This window comes from Periplaneta americana, chromosome 8 (assembly GCF_040183065.1).
Source record: "Periplaneta americana isolate PAMFEO1 chromosome 8, P.americana_PAMFEO1_priV1, whole genome shotgun sequence".
Classification (NCBI taxonomy): domain Eukaryota; kingdom Metazoa; phylum Arthropoda; class Insecta; order Blattodea; family Blattidae; genus Periplaneta; species Periplaneta americana.
The window spans coordinates 156381987-156404578 of NC_091124.1; the positions used below are offsets into that span (position 1 = coordinate 156381987).

General features: G+C 35.7%; 1 protein-coding gene across 1 annotated transcript in view; it reads left to right on the forward strand.

Moving 5' to 3' along the window:
- Positions 1 to 12849, forward strand: part of LOC138705181 (juvenile hormone esterase-like) — a 54378-nt gene extending 41529 nt beyond the window's left edge. Inside the window, exons 8-10 of the mRNA XM_069833890.1 lie at positions 1935 to 2091; positions 2181 to 2313; positions 12472 to 12849. Of these exons, the coding sequence (XP_069689991.1) occupies positions 1935 to 2091; positions 2181 to 2313; positions 12472 to 12688 (507 nt within the window). The 3' untranslated portion in view covers positions 12689 to 12849. The remainder of the gene's footprint in view (positions 1 to 1934; positions 2092 to 2180; positions 2314 to 12471) is intronic.
- The last annotated feature ends 9743 nt before the right edge of the window (positions 12850 to 22592 follow it).

A 22592-nucleotide genomic window follows, 5' to 3' on the forward strand; every position in this document is an offset into this window, starting at 1 on the left:
AGTACTTACATGACCTCCCTTCCATTTAAAATTCCAAAATGGCGGCTTTTGAAATAGCCGAGGGCTAGAATCGAATTTGTCACTGGTAGAGCATTTGGTCTTACAAATATAGGTAACACCTATAGTAATCGAAAACCAAGCATATGGAAGACATTTGTATGATTCCAGACTTTTGATTCACCTGTAGTTCCACAGTACTGTATACGGTAATACAATAGTCATAAAGTGAATATGACAAGGATGATACTAATGACTTTTAAATGACTGAGTTTTGTAAAACATTACTGATTATGATTATTTATTCTGGCCAATCTTCGATATCGCCCCACACCACACAGGGACTGAAGTCTGATTTAAGTTTCCTTATGCGTTAGATGGGTTAAATGAGGGAATAACTACTATAAGTGGCATTAAGCCGAGTTTGTGACAAGGTTAGTGGGTTAATTGAGGGAATTATTTAAGTGATATGAGATCGAGGAATTGTGCAGTGTGGGGACATACCGAAGTTTCATCTTTATTCTTTATATTTTTATTCGATTCTGTTAAAGAAACCTCGGTACAAGCAATTCTGGCTTTTCTAAAGCACGCGACACTGAATCTTCCAACTTGGGTTAAATTAGGTCAGCTACGCTCGTAAATGTTTAAGTCTGCAAAGCTTAAGTTTGATTTCATGGTATCGTGATTACAAAAATTAATTACAATAACATAAATACACTATATCTATATACACTATATAATAAGTACATTTCACACATGCATATTAGTAGCTGTAAAAGTCATTTCAATTTTTATTTGAAAATCTGTTTATGCAGTCATACGCAGCACTTGTAAGCATCTTGAAGTTAGTTGATTTATGAATAAAAACGACGATGTAACACCAAAATTAACTGCCCATGTATTAAGCGGGAGCTAATGTTCTGGCATCATGATGGCGACTGTCCGCAACCGAGGCTTCACCTCCAAGCTGTTATTGTCTACTCTATGTCTTTTGTGTTCGTTGCTCTGCACTGTGCATTAAGCCGACAGAATATTACTATATGGGGACTGCTGTGCATAGGAACTCTCTTTAGATCGAAAGATGTCTGATTTCACTATCATATTTAAGGGTTGGTTTTGAAATTATTTCATGAAGTTTAAGTTGAATTTTTGCATCATGTTTTTTTTATAAAAATGTCTTGTCAAGTATTTAATTAACATCTCACATTTTTATCAATTTTCTTCAATATCTTCATTTATATCTCGACATGAAACAATACATAATATTGTAGATATTTAAATTTTGAGATCTGTTTAACCGTTTCATCATTTACTAAAATTTTGCTGTAATTAAGTTATGCCATTGAATTTGACTATTCACTTGAAATTTTTATATCATACTCTTTTAAAATTGTGTTCAATTTAAATGCATTTCTCACTAAATTATCTTCTAATTTTGCTAGTAACACATCGTTATCTGCAAATAATATTGTTGAAATACAATTCTGATTAACTTTTACGGCTTTGAGTGCTGTCGTCTTCCCTATTTCAATTAATTTATTCATATAGAGATCAAGGAGAAGTGAGGATAAACCACTTCGAATAGTCCCCTATTACGTAATAATTAACAGACCCTTCTCAATTATTCGATTTTCTCCAGCTACAATTAGTATTTTGTGTTTATGCACCTGGATATGGTGATTTAAGGGCATGTATTAAATCTGAAGGAATATTGTGAGTGTATAATATAATATTTCATAATTTTTCGCTATTAACTCTATCACACGTTTCATTATAAACTACAAAGAGCATAAATACAATGAGTTGTTGAACCTTTACTGTAATTATTGTTGTAAAAATCATTGATGATACTGTAGCTCTAGCATAAATTATTGGTTACCTCTAATAATATAATAGTACAATGGTCTGCAATATTTATTTTGTTACTGTTGCAACAGGCAGAAACAGACAGGTTCATGCAGCACAATACCGAGAAAACAGTGAAAATGCAAACACAAGCTGGCCACGATTCTATATATCTGTACAATTTTGCATATCGAGGAAAGTACAGCTTTCTTACAAAGGCGAGATATGGGGATATGAGATATGATCTTGGTAAGTACTTTGTTTTACGGTGCAATTTTGAAATTTCTGTAGTAATATTGCATCGAAGTCAGTCTACATGACGAGTTTACATATTACAGGTGTTCTTCACATTGATGAGCTTCAGTATTATATATCTTACGGCTCCGATCCGAACAAATGGGATACTGGACACCCTGACCTTGAAGTTCTGGAAACCATACTCACCTTATGGACTAACATGGCGAAATATGGGTGAGCATATATGAATATTACTATAAATATGGACGTAATTGCAAATTAACATGTAAAATTAAGAGCAATAATAATAATCATACAATATATAATAGAAAAATAGTATTTTAAGTCATTAATAAGAATTTTAACGACATTAATATTGAAAACGTTACCTACTGAAATTTACAGAAGGCTTATACCTACTATATAGTTCACCATTTTCAATTACAATATTACAGAACAATGTCACAGTTTACTAATCATGGGTATAAACATTATTCGAAAATCAATAGCGCTTCACAATGCCTTTTATAGAACACTTATTTTATTACCTTCTATTCTGTCTTGTACAAGCCTAGAATATCTTACGTATGTGAAAATGATAATAGCATAAATTATAAGTAACTTATTCTGACGAAAAGTTTAGGGTTTCTCCATTTATATTCACTCATTCCACTTACCTACCCACCCATTGTTGAAATACATGTGTCTTTCACATTCATATTTTACGCAACTTAGACGTAAAGAATAACATTAAGAACTGTGGTGCTGCAAAAAATTTGACTTGACTGAAAATGACAAACGTGACGCCGAAAGTAGCCACAAAGTTATAAGTTTCAATAAATAATAGAGTATATAATTAAAAGCTTTTAACCGAACGAATTGGCTCAGAAGATAGAGTTTAAGACTCGTGGAGGTCTGACCAATCTGGTTTTCCCTCAGCCACAAAGGCAAAGCCTGGATTGAAAATTTACATACCATGATTCATCACTTTCTCAATCACCAGTATCATAAACGTTAATCAAAATCTATAATCAGTTACATGAACATAATCATCTATGTACAACATACAATAGAAACAGGAACTCAACAGTAGTAACAGCTTAACAAAGAAAAGATTTAGTTTAACAATTTCCAACGTGTCATAGTATACACATAAAAAAATCTGATTTTGCCATTATGATTGAAAATAATTTTCTTGCACTCTCAAGTTTTGTTGTCACAGGTCACACTTCTCCGTCTTTCTGTTTAAAAGCTACCTTGCCCTGAAAGTAAATTTTGCTCCATAAGTTTTTAAAGAATCAATTTATTCAAATCTCAATTCTGTTTCCGACCCTTGAAGGCGATCAGGCATGAAGCCTTCTCTATGGACCAAATGGGATAATCTGTGACATGTGTATGATGAAATAATTGTGGAATGAAATGGCAGAAGAATCTGAAATACTTAAAGGAAATCTGCCCCAGGAGCCAAAGCATCTCCATCACGAATTTCAATGGTATTGTCGGGGATCGAATTCCGATCAATCGTCAACCAAAATCCACAAACAAAATATACCAATCAGACCTCTTATAAACTACAAGAATATAAATTAGCGAAATATATAGACAACACTATAAGAAACAGTATAAAATTTGAAAACCCAAGAAGAATAATCAACATCACAAACCTAGTCAACAAAATAAAAACACAAATATATTCCACACAACACAACATTAGCATCATTTGCCATCGAAAATCTATATACAAACATACCGGTAACAGAAACACTTGAAATACTTCGTAAAATGCTTATCAAAAATAACATACCACAGATTCACATTGACGAAATTATACACATTACAGAGATTAATACAAAACAAAATTATTTCACACATAACAACAAATATTATACACAAACTGAAGGATTACAAATGGGTTCACCTATATCAAGTAGATTAGCTCAAATCTTCATTCATAATATAGAACAAACACACATACTAAACACTGACAACAAGAAACACTCGGAGAGAATAATGTACTGGCATCGATATGTAGATGACATAATAGTCCTATATAATGGAAACAAAAGACAAATAGAAAACCTACATCAACAACTCAACAAAATACATCCCAAATCAAAGTATACAATAGAAACAGAACACAACCAAACTATAAATTTCTTAGACATCACCATAATAAACATGAATTCAAAATATACAGGAAACCCACCACAACTACAACACACATACACAATTCATCAAACCATCCCATACAACAGAAACATGCAGCTTTCCGTACAATGACACACAGATTAATTAACATACCAACGAACAAAGACAACTATACTGAAGAACTAAACACAATAAAATATATAGCACAAGACAATGGATATAACCCCAACACGACAGACACTAATAAAGAAGGCGAAACAAAAACAGAACAAACCAACACAAACACCGCGCGAGAATAAATACATAACATTAACATATCACAATACCAATATTTACAAAATTGCAACATTATTCAGAAAACTAAAATACAAGATAGCATACAAAACAGATAACACAACAAAGAAATATCTAAATAATCACATCAAACATTCAAATAAATGTAATTCAACTGGCCTTTACAAACTAAAATGCAATAGTTGTTCACATTTTTACATAGGACAGACAGGAAGAACCTTTCAAACAAGATATAATAGTAGTAGTAGTAGTTTATTGACTTTACTCGCTTTGAGCCAGAGGCCGTTTTAGGGTCCTATACGCGCAGGTTGCCTCTCCAGCCATTGTACATAAATAATAATAAATATATATTTACATACTGTATATGACACTATTTCTGGCATAAGTGCCAGTAGGTGTGTGAGTGCAGTGATTGTTTTATTTTTTTTTTTTATTTTTTTTTTTATTTTTTTATTTTAGTGTAGGCCTAATTTGTTAATTTGCGATGCTTAAGGAATCGTGAACGGGACAAGAGTTCGGGGTAAAAGATATCAGTTGGTAGACAGCATTAAGTTATTATATGGGGAGATTAAGAGGAAAGCAAGATATTGGGAAGGATGGGAAATGCTGGGTTTGCAGTTAAAAACCTGCTCTTGGGCAGAACACTGTACAAACATACATGCATACATTTTTTTTTTTTTTTTTTTGAGATTTTTAAGTTTCTCCTTCCAATGCCAGAAGCGTCTGAATCGTTCATGGTGTAGTGTTATTTTATTGAGCTGCCTCTCTGTTGCTGTCGTGTGTCCTCTCAGACAGTATTCAAATTTCCAACACGTGTTTGCGGTTTCGTTTATGTTTTAGTTTGGTGGTTGGGGCTGGTGGTAGTTGTAGAGACGTTTCTCCAGTGTTGTTCTATTGTTTGTGTTCGGTGGATTTGCGAATATGTGTTGTGTATATACGCGATTTACTGCCGAATGTGTGTATTTCCTGTTTATGTTGTTTAGGTGTGTGAAGAGTGGCTTCGTTTTTGTCGTAGTGTAAACTGTGTTGTTTCTGGTGCGTCTGTGCAGGTGGAAGATTTAGCGGAGAATTCTTCTTTCGCGGGCTTCAAATTTCGATTGGGTCGTTGGAGGGGCTTGTGTGAGGAAAATGGAGGGATGTATGCATAGGGCTCTAACCAATGCTTTGTATAGGTGGAGGAGTGTTACGGTTATACAGCCGGGTCGATTAATGCCACTTAGGTAGCTTATTGCTCTGGTGGCTGCGTTATATTTCCTCCAGGTTTCTTTAGCTATTTCGGTCCAGGAGAGCTTGGAGGTGAGGGGTATTCCTAGATATGTGAGATTCCGCTGGAGTGGAAGTTGAGTGTTGGCTATTGTGATTGGGTTGTTCTGGAGGATCCGAGTCCGGAGTTTTGGGCGGAAGACGCATATCTGTGTTTTGTCTGAGTTGACTGTGATCCGCCACGTATTAGTCCAATTTAGATACTGCCTGAGTGTTGCGTTTAGTAACTTCCTAGCGGAGGGGAGTCGGGAGTGTGTAGCCCAATATGCGACGTCGTCTGCATATTGTGCCAGTCCTACTAGCTGGCTATTAGGGAGGGTAATATCTGCCACATAGATGTTATACAGAGTGGGAGATATGACACTGCGTTGGGGGACTCCAGCTTCTATTCGGAAGGTCCGAGAAAGTTCGTTCCTTCCGAATCTCACCTGTCCTGTTCGGTTCGATATGAAGCTGGAGAGCCAACGTGTGATTTCGTGTGGCAGATTTAAGGGTGTGAGTTTATATTTTAGGTCGTCTATCCAAACGGTGTCGATGGCTCTTTTGGCATCTAAGGCAATAGGGATGCTGTAGTGTCTACGTGTATAAGCCTCTTCAATGGGAGTGAGCACTCGTATCAGTTGGTCGTGTAGCTGCGCTCCCGGTCGGAATCCGGCTTGAGTGGTCGGGATTAGATTGCGGTTGCGCATATAGACGTGTAGTCGTGACACGAGAACTTTCTCCATTAATTTGGCTAATGTTGTTGTCAAACTAATCAGTCGGTAGTTTTGTGGGTCAGACGCATCTTTGCCTGGTTTAGGAAAGAGAAGAATGTGAGAGTGTTTCCAGCGCTTTGGTGTGTGTCCTAGTCTGAGTGATCCTGTGTAAAGTTCTGCAAGATAATTTAGTGCTTTGGGAGGCAGCTGACGTAGTACGTTGTAGGTGATTTGGTCTGGTCCGGGGTCAGAGTTTTTTATGTTTCTTAGTTCCAATGATATGTCTAGCGGAGTGATGTTGTCAATGAGTGGGTCGTCGGTCGATCGAGGAAGTGGCGCTGGAAGCGGTTCGTAGAGATCAGGATTCTGTGTGATGTGATGCGTAATGTATGCTAGATGTTGGGGGTCGAAAGATGGGTGATTTGGTGTGGTGTGTATATTTTCTAGTGTGCGGCTGAGAAGATCTAGTTTACCAGGCGTGTCGTATACTATTTGTTGTCCGTCGAATAGTGGGTGGTTTGAGTTTGCGTGTTTTCCTCGTATCCGTTTGATCACGTCCCAGAAAGGCTTGGGATTATATTGAACACATTAAAGCTATAACCAAACTCTACATCAGATCAAATTACGCAGAACATATTATCAACAATAATCATGACTACAATAATATAGAAACAGATATGGAAATTCTACACATCACACCAAAAAGTCCACAGTTAAACATCTTAGAACAATACGAAATATACAAACATACAATAACACACCCACAACATATACTTAATACACAATTACAGTTCAATACCCACACATTATTCGACATCATGATACATAGCACACAAACAACCACCTCCAACCATAGGAGCAACACACCCCAACCTCTACAACTGACGAATGCAAATGACAGAATGCAAGATCAACTGAAACAACAGTAGTTCGTAAGACACTGAGGATGACGCAGCACCGGCGTCAAAATGAGCCGTCTGTCTAAGGTACATAAATTTTAACACGTTTAACGTGTCGTTTAACAATTTTAAGTTTTTTAAATACATTTATTTTAACAATATTTTCGTTCTCGTTCTTGTTGTCGTTTCCGTTCCCAGTTTGTTGTGGACGAGCCTTAAGCCGGAGCTCGGTTAAAAGGATCATTTTATCGTTTAAATTTGCAAGCAAGATATTTATATTTTTGTTGTAAATACACTTATTCTTTTTAGAAACCTTACAAAGATATTACAGCTTGACATTTCCTTCAAGTTTGATGTAAGAAAGTCTCAAACTACAAAGATATAAAACTGTGCATGTACGTATATCCCCAAAACAATATCCTTAAGAGAATTGTTTCAAGTTCAGTAATGACGAACGAACCATTCTTGTAAGTCCAGTAGGTTGGTACGAAAGTGATGGATTGTCTTTTTTTCTTTCTTTCGAACATGGCTTTTGTCTGAGAGTGGACTTTTTAAAAAATTTACATAAAAAAGTATTGTAATAAAGCTGCAACTGGTATAAAATCTTCCTTTATTAACAATTCCAACCATTTTTATTATTTTTTATTCTGAGCAAATAATTAAGTAGGTGTCTATCCTATAATAGTATGCTGGTACCAAATTTAATTTATTATTTAAAGTATTTATTAAAATGCCTAAAGTAATTATTTGTTTAATATTTAGCTGAACAATCCACAAAAAACTCTTATAATTTACTAAGTAGAAGCCAATGTAGCCAGGATCCTGAATAGTGTATATTAGGACGAATACAAATAACAGAAATAATAACTATTTTTATAACAATGAACTATAATCGTTATTCACATGATCCAACCTATATAGACGGCTATTAAACATTATTTATACATTTTATTCACGTTTATGTAGTAGTTGTTTAAGTTTTATTGAATGGTGCAAAGTGAAAACTAACTTCATACTATTTTAACCTCCTCAGTGGTATTCATAAATCAAATTTTTCTTTTGTGAACTTGTGACATGTTATTGACTTGTTTTAATTGTGCAAAATATTCTTTATTGAATTTATGTGCAAAAATTCGAGTATCTTGGAGCCAGCATAGGCCTATAGGTATTAAAACATAATGCAAACTAGAGACAGCTATTTTAGCGGACTGTCGTATCTCTCTGAAATAAATGATCCTTGCTATCACTATGAAGTGTGAAGATTGGCTTCAAACTCTTCCCACTTATAAGTAGATCCCCACTCTCACTCCAGTAGAGCAGGGGAGTGGAACCCCAGGACTCTACACTTGCGCACCTGCACTGCAGCAGAAGAAATAAGGTAAATCCCCTCTAGATAAATTGAATGAGGGAATCCCCTTGAAGAAAGTCCGAGATTCAGTTCTCAGTGGAATGCCCTTATTGTGAAATATGGTTCGTTAAAGTTAAACCTACTTTGGTTTTGGGTAGGCCTATAGAATTTAAAACTGTTAAAAAAATATATATATATATATATATATAAACCACCGGCGTGGCTCAGTCGGTTAAGGCCCGCCGTCTGAAGTTGCGTTCGGGCGCGGGTTCGATCCCCGCTTGGTCTGATTACCTGGTAGGTTTTTTCCGAGGTTTTCCCCAACCGTAATGTGAATATAAGGTAATCTATGTCGAATCCTCGGCCACATCTCGCCAAATATCATCTCGCTATCACCAATCTCATCGACGCTAAATAACTTAGTAGTTGATAGAGCGTCGTCAAATAACCAACTAAAATAATATTGAAAAATGTTTATCTAAACATTAAAATTAATTTTACCAACATTTTTACATGCATAAATGTAAATAACGGTAATTTTTATTCTCAAACCCAAAAAACCCGGGTTTTTGCCAACCCTAACCATTAATGTTAAGAATTTTACTTAGCGACCACAAGATAAGCCTAGTTAAACATACAGAGCGACAATGCGATGTCACATGGAAGCGACACAATAGCTATTCAAAATTATGAATGTTTTTATATCCGTATAAAACAAAGGGCTGAGATTGAAGAGAATTGGAGAAAATTAGCCCAACAACAGATCCATACTCCTCTAACAAATACGTATCGTGACAGTAGTAGACATCAGTACAGTTAGAGTGTTAGACTATGGGTAACACACTTCAAGAGCGCTAAAACGAACATCGTTAACAAGTCTCGAAGCGGCCGACTAATAATGGCAGTAACAATGCAACAGGAGTCGAATCAACGTACTCAAAGAAGACTGTTCGTATTACATGTGAACTATGTGATGTAGTGAGCAACGGAAAACCAGATTTGACAGCATTATTCAGGAGCTTGGTTACAGAAAGGTTTTCTTCCGATGTGTAACAGTATTACCACAGTCTAATATATACAGTCGCGCAACTTCAACACTTTTTTTGCCAACATTCGCGACACTAGCGCCCAAGCGGCAGGCAAGGCACTGGTCATAGGTTTGATACAGCCAGCACGTGCTTTAAAGGGATGCGAGATGTTATAAAAACGTTTTAATCATGCGTAGGAAGACAATGTGTGCAATGACGAAAATTGCAGTAACAACAAGTTTAAATCTCCGAATTTGTCGTTCTTCAGATTTCCTAAAGACCAAGAGAAAATCATAACTCAGTCATAACCAATAATCCACGTTGTAGGTAGCCTAGGTATTGTGTTCTATAAAACATTTATTACTTATCAGTTACCTATTTGTATGTCAGGAAGGAGAGTTTAAATAAAAAGAAAGTAAATACCTGTTACAGTATATTATTTTTTGCAGAGTTCATAATATGTGTAAATGTGTAACGATTCCGATTTTGGATAATATATCTACAGTTTTTAATGAAAGTAATTCCATAATTTTTGTATTCGTGTTTTTTTCTTTATATTTTTCAAAAGTTGAATGTTATATAGCATTCAAGTAGGTATTATGGTGTTAATTTTGCAAGAATTCTTGGAGTATAGTAATCCTTTTGTAAAATATTCACTTCTTGAATAAATCCAGATTGTGTCGATACATTTCTGATGTGTTGGTGTAGATTCATGTGGCAGACGTATTAAGTTCTCAAGAAATAAAAGAGCCTTTTTAAATTTAATATAAAAAGCAATCTTTTCTGTAATAATTTGCATGACTGTTATTGGTGTTGATTTTACATTCCCAGTGATTATTTGAGCCGTTCAGTGCAGAAGTGGTGTAAGTCAAACTCAAGTAATGAGGTTTAAAGTAAAAATGCTGTAAAACACAGCGCAAAGTAGCAATTAATATATCCTTCGTGCTATTCACTGACTATTAATAGTTTAAATACATTCCATATATTAACTGCCACTTTGCGCTGTATTTTACAGAATGTTTACTTTAACCCCTCATTGCCCATTTTTGACTTACACCACTTCTGCTCTGAAAATAAAATTAGGCCTACACTTTCCGAGTTAATTGAAGTTACAATTTTTTCAACAAAATTGTGTGTTCATTTATTTGTTCTCACCTACGTGTTATTAACAGTAAATGCATGTAAATTACGTATTATATAGGTAGGATAAGTTAAAATTAGGCATTATATGTGAAAACTGGAAATGTAATGTAAAATGCGGTAACCTTTCCATAAAAATTTAAACCATACATCAGCACTATTTGCGACTCAAAATAATAAAGGAAATACCGGTTCTTAAGAATTGGAAAAATAATGAACTTCATATTAATGTTTAAATCCTTCCCTTTTCTTTATTTTCAAGTTTACCTCAGCGGCCGAGTTTACCCCAATTTGCGGTATGGAAAATAGTTAATTTCTTAGGAAATAGGGAGAAGAATTCACCACAAGATGTACCCTACGAGATATGCCCTACAATTTTGAAGCTACCAATTTTTACTCTTCTCACATTAAATACAAAGTTCCAATGATTCATAAATATATTTAGGAATGAATTGAATTAACCGACCACGCACGAACAATTATATTATTTCAAACCATGATACGTGATCAGGGCCATGATTCAGTTGTAAGGAGCAAAAAGAATTACGTTTATTCCCAGCTTCTGAAACGTGTAGATTAACTGCGTGTGAAATTCTTCTAGGATTCTAAAGTAGAATTAATAAGAACCATATACACTTATTCTACAGCATAAAAATATAAAATAAATTACGCAAAACCCGTTTTCTGATGTGCTATCATGTCGTGTGCACACTTTTAACTTGCCTGCCGCTAGAGGGCTACTGTCGCGCCAGCTGTCAAATGTTGGCATATTTTATACGTATGAGTTGCGTGACTGTATCTATTAGACTGTGGTATTACTCGACCGAGGCCAGTGGAATCCTGCAGCCCGGAGCGTCACTTGTACTTCTGTGTTCGTATAGCGTCATCGCGATAGTTCACATTACGTCCGCGGCTCCACTTGTCGCCGAAAATGCTGACAGTCGAGGAAAGCCGAAAAGGTATTTGTTCGGAGCTTCTGAAGCGCTATGCAAATGAGGGGAATAGTTTTCTGTCGCGTATCGTTACAGGAGACGAAACTTGGTACATCATTATGAAGTGAAAGTGTACGTGCTGATCTCCGGAATCGCAATAAGAATTTCTACCGGGATGGAATACGTCTCGTTCACAAATGGCGCGGGTGCTAGAAAAATAACAGGATTTTTATTAAAGACGTTGGAATTCTTCACTTAAATTTCATTAGACTAGCAATTAAAGTTTCTGAAAAAAGTTAGAAAGCAAAACTTACGTACCGACGTAATAATAGTGAATACATGAACTGTTTCTTATTCAGTAGAGGTCACACTTTTTTTAATGTAAGCCATACTGCATTGTGAGAAGAATTATCATACTTAGCAGACACAACGAACACCCTACTAATTCCATCATTCGTGAACTCGTAGCATAGTTGTAATTTTGAAATATTTATAGGCTACTTTTCTAGCAGAATGGTATATAGATAAAAATAGGGTAGGAGTTTTGTTCGTCTGAAGTCTTTATAGTCACGACGAAAATGTGTAAAACAAATTACCGTCTCACATTCTCTACATACAAGTGTCTTTTGTTTGTCTCACCAATAGGCATCCAACACCTAGTGAAGAAGATGCACCTCAAGGCGTAGTGTGGCCATCTGCATGTGCTTACCAGGACCAGGTGGCGCATTATGTCCTGGGGCATCAAGAATCGCCAGTAGAACCTGTTGATGGGATCATGCCACTTCGCATCAGTGTGGTACCTGATCTGTTTAAAGCTCGCATGGACTTCTGGGACTCTTTACCTCTGAATGAGAACCAATAACTACATTAGGAAGAGAGTTCCTAATCGTATTACTTTTACTTGCACAGACAACATTTTGGTGGCAGTTCGTTTATAGCCTAAGTGTTGCAGCGAAGCACTTTCTCCTAGTGAATTTCAGGAAAATGTAATAAAACACTTCAGCAACATTGTTACTTAAGAAATAGATGTTTTACTTTAGTTTAGACTCCTTGGATACGAAACAACGCGGAGAGTGTACTCTGAGCTGCGGTTTTGCAGTCCATTGCTTTCAATAATATAACATTACGAAACTGAATTTTTAATTGAATTAAACATTACGTATTTTAATATCTGAAATTTTTATGACGAAGAATACATAGCTACTTCAAAGATAAGTGGTGAATATGGTGACCAAAGAAACGTGAAACGTAAAACGCTGCATCAAATCCGTTCTTTTATACGTTTCGCTGCAGCAAACGAGCAGCAATTCCAAACACGGATTTACTACTTTGTTGCAAGATCCATCATGGTGGAATGCCTGTTTTGGTCTTTCGCTTTTTTTATTATAGTGAAAATCTTCTAGTCTATAACAATAATACATCTGTAGCCGAAATTTTTCTGGTAATTTTCGGTTTTCCAAAAATTATTGGTCCTAACATATATAATTAACCACCCTGAAACCGAAAATCGCTTTTTTGAAATTTTTGTTTGTATGTCTGTCCGTATGATTGTTACCTTTTCACGCGATAATGGCTGAACCGATTTCGATGAAAATTGGAATATAAATTAAGTTCGTTGTAACTTAGATTATAGGCTACATGGCATTCAAAATACGTTATTTAAAAGGGGGGTTATAAGGGGGCCTGAATTAAATAAATCGAAATATCTCGCTTATTAATGATTTTTGTGAAAAATGTTACATAACAAAAGTTTCTTTAAAAATGATTTCTGATAAGTTTTATTCTCTGAAAAATTTTGATAGGACTGATATTTAATGAGATAAATGAGTTTTAAAATTAAAATAACTGCCATCTAAGGCGGTATATTGAAATAAAAAACAAATGACTTCGTCTATAAGGGGCCTTCGACACAACAATCGAAAGCTATGAAACATAGCCTACAGACAATGTTTCTGTGTTTGCATGAAGTAATATCGGAAGCTAAATTAACCGATTTGTATAATTAATTATTATTTCATCATTGGAAAATGTAGTTTCTCTGGATGGACATAATGCTATAATGTTATTACAGTAACTTGTGAGTGAATTGAGGACAGGTAAGATTAAAATAGCTTCTTATGCACAGAAAACTTGATAGGTTATTCTGTATATTCATTTCCAGTATTTCTTATAATAATGTTTATGAACATATTCATTTTTATCTCGGACAATTAACGAACAACGAGAGTGTATTGATTTAGTATGCAGTAATAGTACGTTAGCTTAGCAATCCATTATTTTGTAATTCAAATTTTAACTATGCTCAATTGAATCGTGTTAAAATACATAAAATACATATGCAATAAATGCAATGGAAAAAAATTGGGTAATGAGCCAAGCAGATTATGTTGTGCTGTTGTAAAAGTTGTTCCTCCTGAGATTCAAGAGCTCCCACAACAAATTAAAAACTTTCTAATTCGAGTACATCCGTTATCAACACACTTTTTCATAATATAATATAATATAAACATAATAATAAATCTGTAGCCAAAATGTTTCTGTTAATTTTCGCTTTTCCAAAAATAATTGGTAATAACAATTAAGAAACATGTTAAAGGAATTGTCATTGCACCAAATGAGTGGTCTCTGGATCAAAATGATCGCATTTTAATATTTTAAATACAATTTAAATGAAGTAACATATTAAACGATTTATCCTTCTATCAAACACGAATGTTCCCTGGATCAAATGTCCTATTTTAATTATGTAATTACTTTATATTTATTTCTAACGGGTGCAGCGGAGCGCACGGGTGCGGCTAGTAATATTAATAATTCCATACCATTGTCATGAAAGTCGAAAGTATTTAACATGTTCGGTTCTATTAAAGTTACATTTATTAGTGCAGTAACAACAATCAATATTAATTGCCCGCCATCTTGCAGCTTGCTGGCCGAATTGTTTTTTTTTCGATCCTCTTTTTGCTGCTGCGCTACAGTGAATCGCTTTAAAAAATGCATGGGTACAGAGGTCCCAAAAATTTGCCGGCCGGAATTTTCTATCTCGGAAGAGTGAATTTGCGCATGCGCGGTAAGACCTCAGCTGAGTTCACAAGAGAACAACAATATTTAAAGAGTTATGTCGTAATAGTTTAAATTTAGATATGTAGTAATAAGGAGTAAATCACTCCTTTTCAACATTCCGTAATGTGAAGTCTAGGTCACACTTGGCGATTTTATAGCAGCGAGTCAACTAGCAACGAGAAATCTCTGGCAAAATCGTTGTGTCATAAAAAAAATCGTTACTCGCCGTATGCCGAACGAGAAGAAATATCGCAGTGAGAAGAGTTGGACTCTCGCTGCTAGCTATTATCTGTGCATTTTGAACTGGCGACTCGAGATCGAGCAATGGACTGCCACGTGTGCTTACCCCAATCCTGGACCATTCTCCTCAACTGAAGTCAGCTGGGACAGCCGGTATTACCAGTACATCAGTTCGCAATTTTCAGTTCAGTGACTCGTGCGTGGTTTGTACTTCTGTACGTTTGTACGTGACCTTGAGCCGCCAGTTCGAAATGCACATATTATACTCGTGTGATACACAAGCAGCAACAATTCGCTTTGTGTGGCAGACAAAAACGCTGGTAAAAAAGGCAATAATAGTGAATCCTTCACGTACTTTCGTTTTCATTCTTCGGGATTTATTTGCATTTTTCGATCAACAATAATTTTCTTTAAATTACGTTAATGACAGAATTTGTGTAACTTATTGAAAATAAATAAATACAGACACTTCGACAAAGCCAATATACGGATGGGCGAAAAGTTCGTATACCCCAGTATCAATATAGATTTACAATGATATGACTTGCCTGTTACGGATCCAAACCATCCGTGGTCTTTGCACAGACGGATACATCTCCAAGTTCGTTTGCTTATTTTCCTTAGCATTTGTGAAGTCACAGCTCTCAGATAAAGCGACACGAAGAAGCGTGAAATTTGTTTCTTTGCCATTTCCCAAAGACAAAAGATAAAGGGAAAGATCTCTTTTTTCAGAATGTGTTATTCATCGAAGTTATAAGGATCTGAACCTCTCTTTTTTTCCCTACGAGAGTCCACATTTCTTTCAAGAAATTGAACAAAATCCACCTCAAGTTATGATTTGGCCAGAGTTAACAGAAGATCATCTGCTTGAACCGTGTTTTTGTTATGACATCGTGAATCAGATCTCCATAAGATTAATGAGTGGTTGCTTCCTGAATTCTATAGGAATTGCCATTGTATGGCTTCAACAAAATGATGCACTAGCTCATTTAGCCATGAGAGTTCAATTACATCTCAACGAGCTTTTCGGAGATAGGTGGATTTGTTGGGTATCCCAGAGGTTTCCTTCACCTTTGACATGGCCATCACGATGCCCAAATCTCACCACGCCAGGCAATTAAACTAACATTCTAAATGTGCTAAGTGCCAAAAACAACTTTCTGAGCTAGTGATTAAAAATGCGAAATGCATGATGGATACTATCAACGCCGTTTTTGGCGGATAAATGATTCACTTAACTGTTAAGCTACGACAAAGACAATTTAGTATGATATTATCATATGGACGATCCTCTCTCATATTGAATAAAATTAAATTTGAAAAATTGGCACTTAGCATATTTAGAATGTTAGGTCTTCAATTCTCTTCGGTGAATCATAAAGCAGGATGTCCGCAAAAGGCGCTACGTTTGAAACGCTAAGTTAAGAATGCTGTAAGCAATGCTTTCACGACTGTAACGCCACATCTACTATGGAAAATAAGCAAATAGACCCCGAAATGCATACGTCTATGCAGAGACCATAGAAAAGAACATACGGATGCTTTGGATCCGTAAAACTTAGTCAAACCATTTTAAATCTATACTGATGACAGGGACATACGGACGTTTCGCCTACTCTGTAGAACTCAGAACAAAATCAATAAAGAATAAAGGACACGACCTGTATATGCAGAAAGCCTTGTGTGATGCTAATACTTTCATATACCTGTTAACCCTTATCCGACCTGGGGTATGTCAATATTTGCAATCAGTGGCTATCCTTGATTACATCCGACGTTTGGCTAACCTTGATTTTTAACCTAAGAAGGTTAATACATGGAATACATGTCATAGGGAATAGGACAAATGGAAGAAAATAGTTACGACGGTGAGGTATTCTAGGTGGGTTGTCTATCAATCCTAATATCACTGCTGTGAATCCAAAGAAACTAAATGGGACTGGTTTTCAAAGGATTAGATTGATCAACATAATACAGTACTTGCACTAATAATTAAAAACAACAAATAAAAATAACTGTAAATTTAATGCAATACAACATAAAATGAACAAAACTGATAAGCAAATGGGTTAGATTCAGTATAATTATTATTAAAGCACAGCTTTAAATCGTCAGCAAAAGTCTCTCTTAAATTCTTGATTTATTAGTGTCGTTATTTGACTAATCTGGTTGTCCATCAACACACAATTTTACACTTACAAAAGATTGCGATGGTAATCATCTCTCTCCTAGCAGACGAGCTGGATTTCATCTAAGTCCTGACGATTTTCTGAAGTTATTAAGTACAGTAATTTTTGTAATTAGTATATGTACACTGGCAAACTAAGTTCACTAAATCCCTTTACCCGAACACCATCGAAAATATGTTACCTTATTTGTAAAGCCTCAGTGGCAATACCTAAAAAGGGTAATTTATAACTGTACTTATACACTCTCCACAGCAAATACCAATTGGACTTTCCACCCAATAGTGAGGTCAGAAAACACAAGTTGCAAGAATTTAAATCCAAATTATCAGAACAACAAAACCTCTTCGTACAGCAGCAACTATTGCATCATTCAAGGTAAACCACCTTCTTGCGAAGAAATGTAAACCGTTTATTTATTAAGGACATGTTTATAGAATTATCAAATGTACTTTTTTCAAAGTTTCAAAAATAATAACGAGATTAAAGTTCTTTTGAAGACCTACAGTTACAGTTTCTACTTTACTGAGGCTTCTGTTGTGTATATATTCTTGTTGGTTGATATTAAGGGAATAAATGATAATGAATTTCTAATCCAATTCATGCCCTTAACCATGAATGAAATGAAATTCAAATTAATATACCTCTTATTTAACGAAATTCCGTGATGCCGTGAGTTCAAGAAATGAATGAAAATGTGAGCCAACAATTTCAATCTGACATAAGTAAATGTAACGCCTTTTCTCTCCAGCTTCATGAATTCACAGATATTAGACTAGTGATACCACTCAAATTATTGTTTTTATAAACATCATGGCTTTTTGTGATTTTTATCGTAAAAGAAGATATTATGCTTGATATGATTCCTCTTAAAGAGAGAACTACAGGCCTCGACATATTCAACACTCTCAAAAATTTTGTTGATTAGCTTACACTCCTCTCTTTAAGTTAGTCCATTCAATGGTTAGAGCAAAATGTACTATTGGTCATGGTCCTCCATTATGCTGGAAAGATTATGACCTTCCAGATATTTTTACTTATTACTGTATCATACATCACGATGTACTGACCAGCTTTTTTAGTTTTAGCACAAAAAGGGTGATGTACATAGCCTTCAAAATTGTAAATTCTATCCGAGGACACTATATTCAAAGGTGCCTCCTCAAGATGCAAACAAATAAAGACTTAATATTACATACAGATATAAAGTGGCCCAGCCGGAGTAAATTTCTCCAAAAGATTCCGTGCTTCATTGAGTGAGATTAAAACATTCATGGGGGGAAACGGAGATAACTACCGAGAGTTAGAGGATGTGGTGTGGCTGTGCGATTTAGCATTTCTGACAGATTTCACTGGCAAATCAAGTTCTCTCATCATCATCATCATCATCATCATCATCGTCCTTGCAGGTATTAGGCCTAGTGGCCTGTTACTATTTCCATCCATCTTTTCAGGGGGCGTCCCAAAGATCGTCTTCCATGTAGTATATAGCGGAGAATTTGTCTTGGGAGTCTGGAACGGTCCATTCTATTGACATGGTTAAGCCATTTTTGTCTATAGTGGTTGAGATGTTCATAAATAGGTGTAATTTTCAATTGTTTTTGTAATTAGTTCATTCCTTAGCTGTAGCCGGCAGTTCTCCTTAGAAATCTAATTTCCGCTGTTGTTAGGCGTTGAACATCTGAGTTTCGGACAATCCAGGCCTCACTCTAAATCTAAAAATCCAAGGAAGACAGAAGACGGTTGGTAATATGATTGGCTTCATTTCAGCCTATCAAAACCAATTTTAACTGGTGATTATTGATCTTCAACATAGCAATTTAAACCACTTTCGAAGCTTGCAAGATCACAAGCACAAGTATCCTTATTTTGACACTGAAACCGAGACATTTATTATTGAAGTTGGCAAAGTTCTTCAGAACTTTGAACCTAGCTTCAACGACTTCAAAACATCGAAGATATTGTTCAATATCTCTCTTTACCATTCATACAAGATTTAGACATACAGAACATCGCAGGGAAAATCGGTAAGATCTCCATGGATAATGTATCTCTTGAAAATAAGATAACTCTTCAATGTAATCTGTTTTAGAGGCCCGTTCATCAGAAGAGGATGTTGGAAATGTTATGCCCGAGACAAATATAGGTTAACAATATTACAAAATGCAAGTGAAATACTGTATTTTTGCTTGGTATCATACGAGTATTCTGTCATTCTGCATTTTAACACTTGAAACTAACGAAAGACTAAACATCGCTCCAGAGTAACGCATCTGCATTTGGAAAGTTTCTTGGGATTGGCCCTGTCATAGTACAACCAGATACTGAAACACGAAACCACATTCTCCTCATTAATATGGTGCAGTATCTTAAATAATGTGTAATTTGTAGATCCCAAACAGTATTTTATATTAACTATAAAATGCACGATTTTGATATTGTATGTACACTTTTTGCATTTGTGGCATTAAGAAGGGGCTAATAGATGTAGTAGCTCGCGACTGGTCTTAACGAGAGAAAGTAGGTCACACCACAACAAGTTGGCCAAGCCTGTCTTAAGTGAAGGAGTGACAAACGAATCATTTTATATTAGTGAAAACGTGAAATGTTAATAATAATAATAATAATAATAATAATAATAATAATAATAATAATAATAATAATAATAATGATTTATTTTAGCTGGCAGAGTTAAGGCCGCAAGGCCTTCTCTTCCACTCAACCAGCAAAAAGTGTATATACATATGCATGAACGTCCAAAGAATTCAACATTTTGATTTAGATGAAAGTTACATGTATACAAGAGTTATTTACGAATTAAACAACAAAATACTATGAACTATTAATTAAACACTGAAATAAACTGTGTAGCAGAATTAAACTAAAATACATAGAATGTTAATATATTTCAAATGATATTAGATAATAGAAAGACATTATTATGAGACAATTTTGAAAATGCAGCACAATCAGGATGATGTCTAAAGAAAAAAGCAACAGTGTAGTCAGTAATATTTTAAATCAGTATGATTGGAGTGAAATGCTAATAAGGTTATCTTTTAAGCTGTTCTTAAAGGTATTTGTTGTCTTGCAGCCCCTAATACTTCGTGACAAGGAATTCCATTGACGCGAGGTGGATATTGTAAAAGATGAGGAATAACAAGATGTTCTATGAAGAGGTATATTTAGCGTGCCAGAGATAAGTGATCTGGTATTTACGTGGTTAGAGTATAGATAAGAGAAACGAGACGAAAGGTAATTTGGTGTTGAGGTGTGCAGAATTCGAAAGAGTAAAGACAAAGAGTGTAAAGTTCTGCGTTCTTTAAGTCGGAGCCACGATAGACTTGCGAAGGACGGTGATATGTGATCGTATCGTCGGATGTTTCACACGTATCTGACGCACATATTCTGAGCTCGCTGTAACTTGGCTGACAGTTCAGAACTTAATCACTTAACAAAACGTCACAATAATCGAAGTGCGGCATTACTAGGGTTTGTACTAGGGTAAGTTTTAGTTGCTGAGGCAAGAAGTTTCTCAAGCGACTCAAAGAGTGAAAGGAGGAACAGATTTTTTTTATCGTTTCTGTAACTTGAAAATTCCAACTTAGATTATTATCAAAAAAGAAGCCAAGATTTTTTACGACAGATGAATAAGGGATTAGCGTGTTGTTAAGGGTAACGACTGAAAGATTACTGTTATTAAGGGAGTTAACTAACCGCTTATGTCAAATAATTATGGCTTGAGTCTTACTTGTTCCGTATGTTCCGTATTCAGGAAAGATCATACTTTCCCTTACAGTGCACTGTGACAAGAATTATTATACAAGTATTTAGCAGGAACAGAAAAACAGTAATAATTCCTTGAACATTACTATAACATTGCTGTAATTTTGCTATACTTGTTACTTTTCTGAAAGAATGGGATAGAGACAACGATGGAAAAGCAGTTTATTAGTCAGTACATTACGACGAAAATGTATAAAAGAGAATATCACATTTTTCTCTACACATATGTCTATATTATTTATTTCACCACTAGGAATCCGACACCTAGTGAAGAAGATGCGCCTCAAGGAGTAGTGTGACCTGCAGGTATATACCAGGTCCAGGTGGCGCACTATGTGTTGGGGCATCAAGAATCGCCAGTAGAACCTGTTGATGTAATCACGCCACTTCGCATCAGTGTGGTGCCTGATCGTTCAAAGCTTGCGTAGACTTCTGGGATTCTTTATACACCGTACAGTATTTGATGGAGAACCAATACCTACATTATTAAGAGAGTTTCTAATCGTACTACAGCCAATCTTTTGATGGCAGTTCGTTCATAAGTGTTGCAACGAAGCATTCCTTCTAGTGATTTTCAGAAAAATATGGCAAGAGACTTTAATTTGGGTTGTCTCGAATATTAAAAAAAAAAAAAAAACATCGAACATGCTTTGAAGTGCAGTTTTGCAGTCCACAACTTTTAATAATTTAACTTTATGCGACTCAATTGTTCATTAGTTTAACGATTAATGATTTGGAAGTCTGAAATTATGACAGAAATTATACAGGTTGATTCAAAAGGTTGCGCACAAACTTAGGGAGCTTATAGAGGGGTCGAAATACAGCAACTTTCGAATAGGAACTTATATCTAGGAAGTAATCCTGAGTCAGTGCACGCTTGGGAATTTCAGCAACTACATTGCACATGTAAGCTTACTTTGCAATGAGGCACTTCGATACACCATGAAATGATGAAGACGTTCTTCTGCCACCACGTTTGAACGGGGTGAGGTACAAGGTCTTCATACGAGACGTTCTCCCAGCACTGTTAGAGAATGTACCATTTATCGTGCGTCGTCAGATGTGGATGCAACCAGATGGAGCACCCGCACAATTTTCTCTTTGTACGTGACATGCTAACTGGCACATCCCGGACATTGGGTAGGAAGGGAAGGTCCAATTGATTATCCACCACGCTCCCCTGATTTGACACCATCATTATTTCTTCTTCTGGGGGCATTTCAAGAGCCTCGTGTACGAGACACTAGTTTCAGACCAGAAACACTTCTCGCCAGAATACTTGCAGCATTTGATGATGTTCGTGAGAAGCGTGATGTACTTGGTAGAGTGCGTCAGAATTTCCTACGACGATTTTATGCCTGTATTGAATGTGGTGATCTCTAATTTGAATAACTTTTGTAAAAAAAACTTTTGAGTAAACATTATCTTTGCTTAACTTAAATGTTTGATTGTCCATTATGTAATTCCTGACATTCCTAGGATTGCAATGAT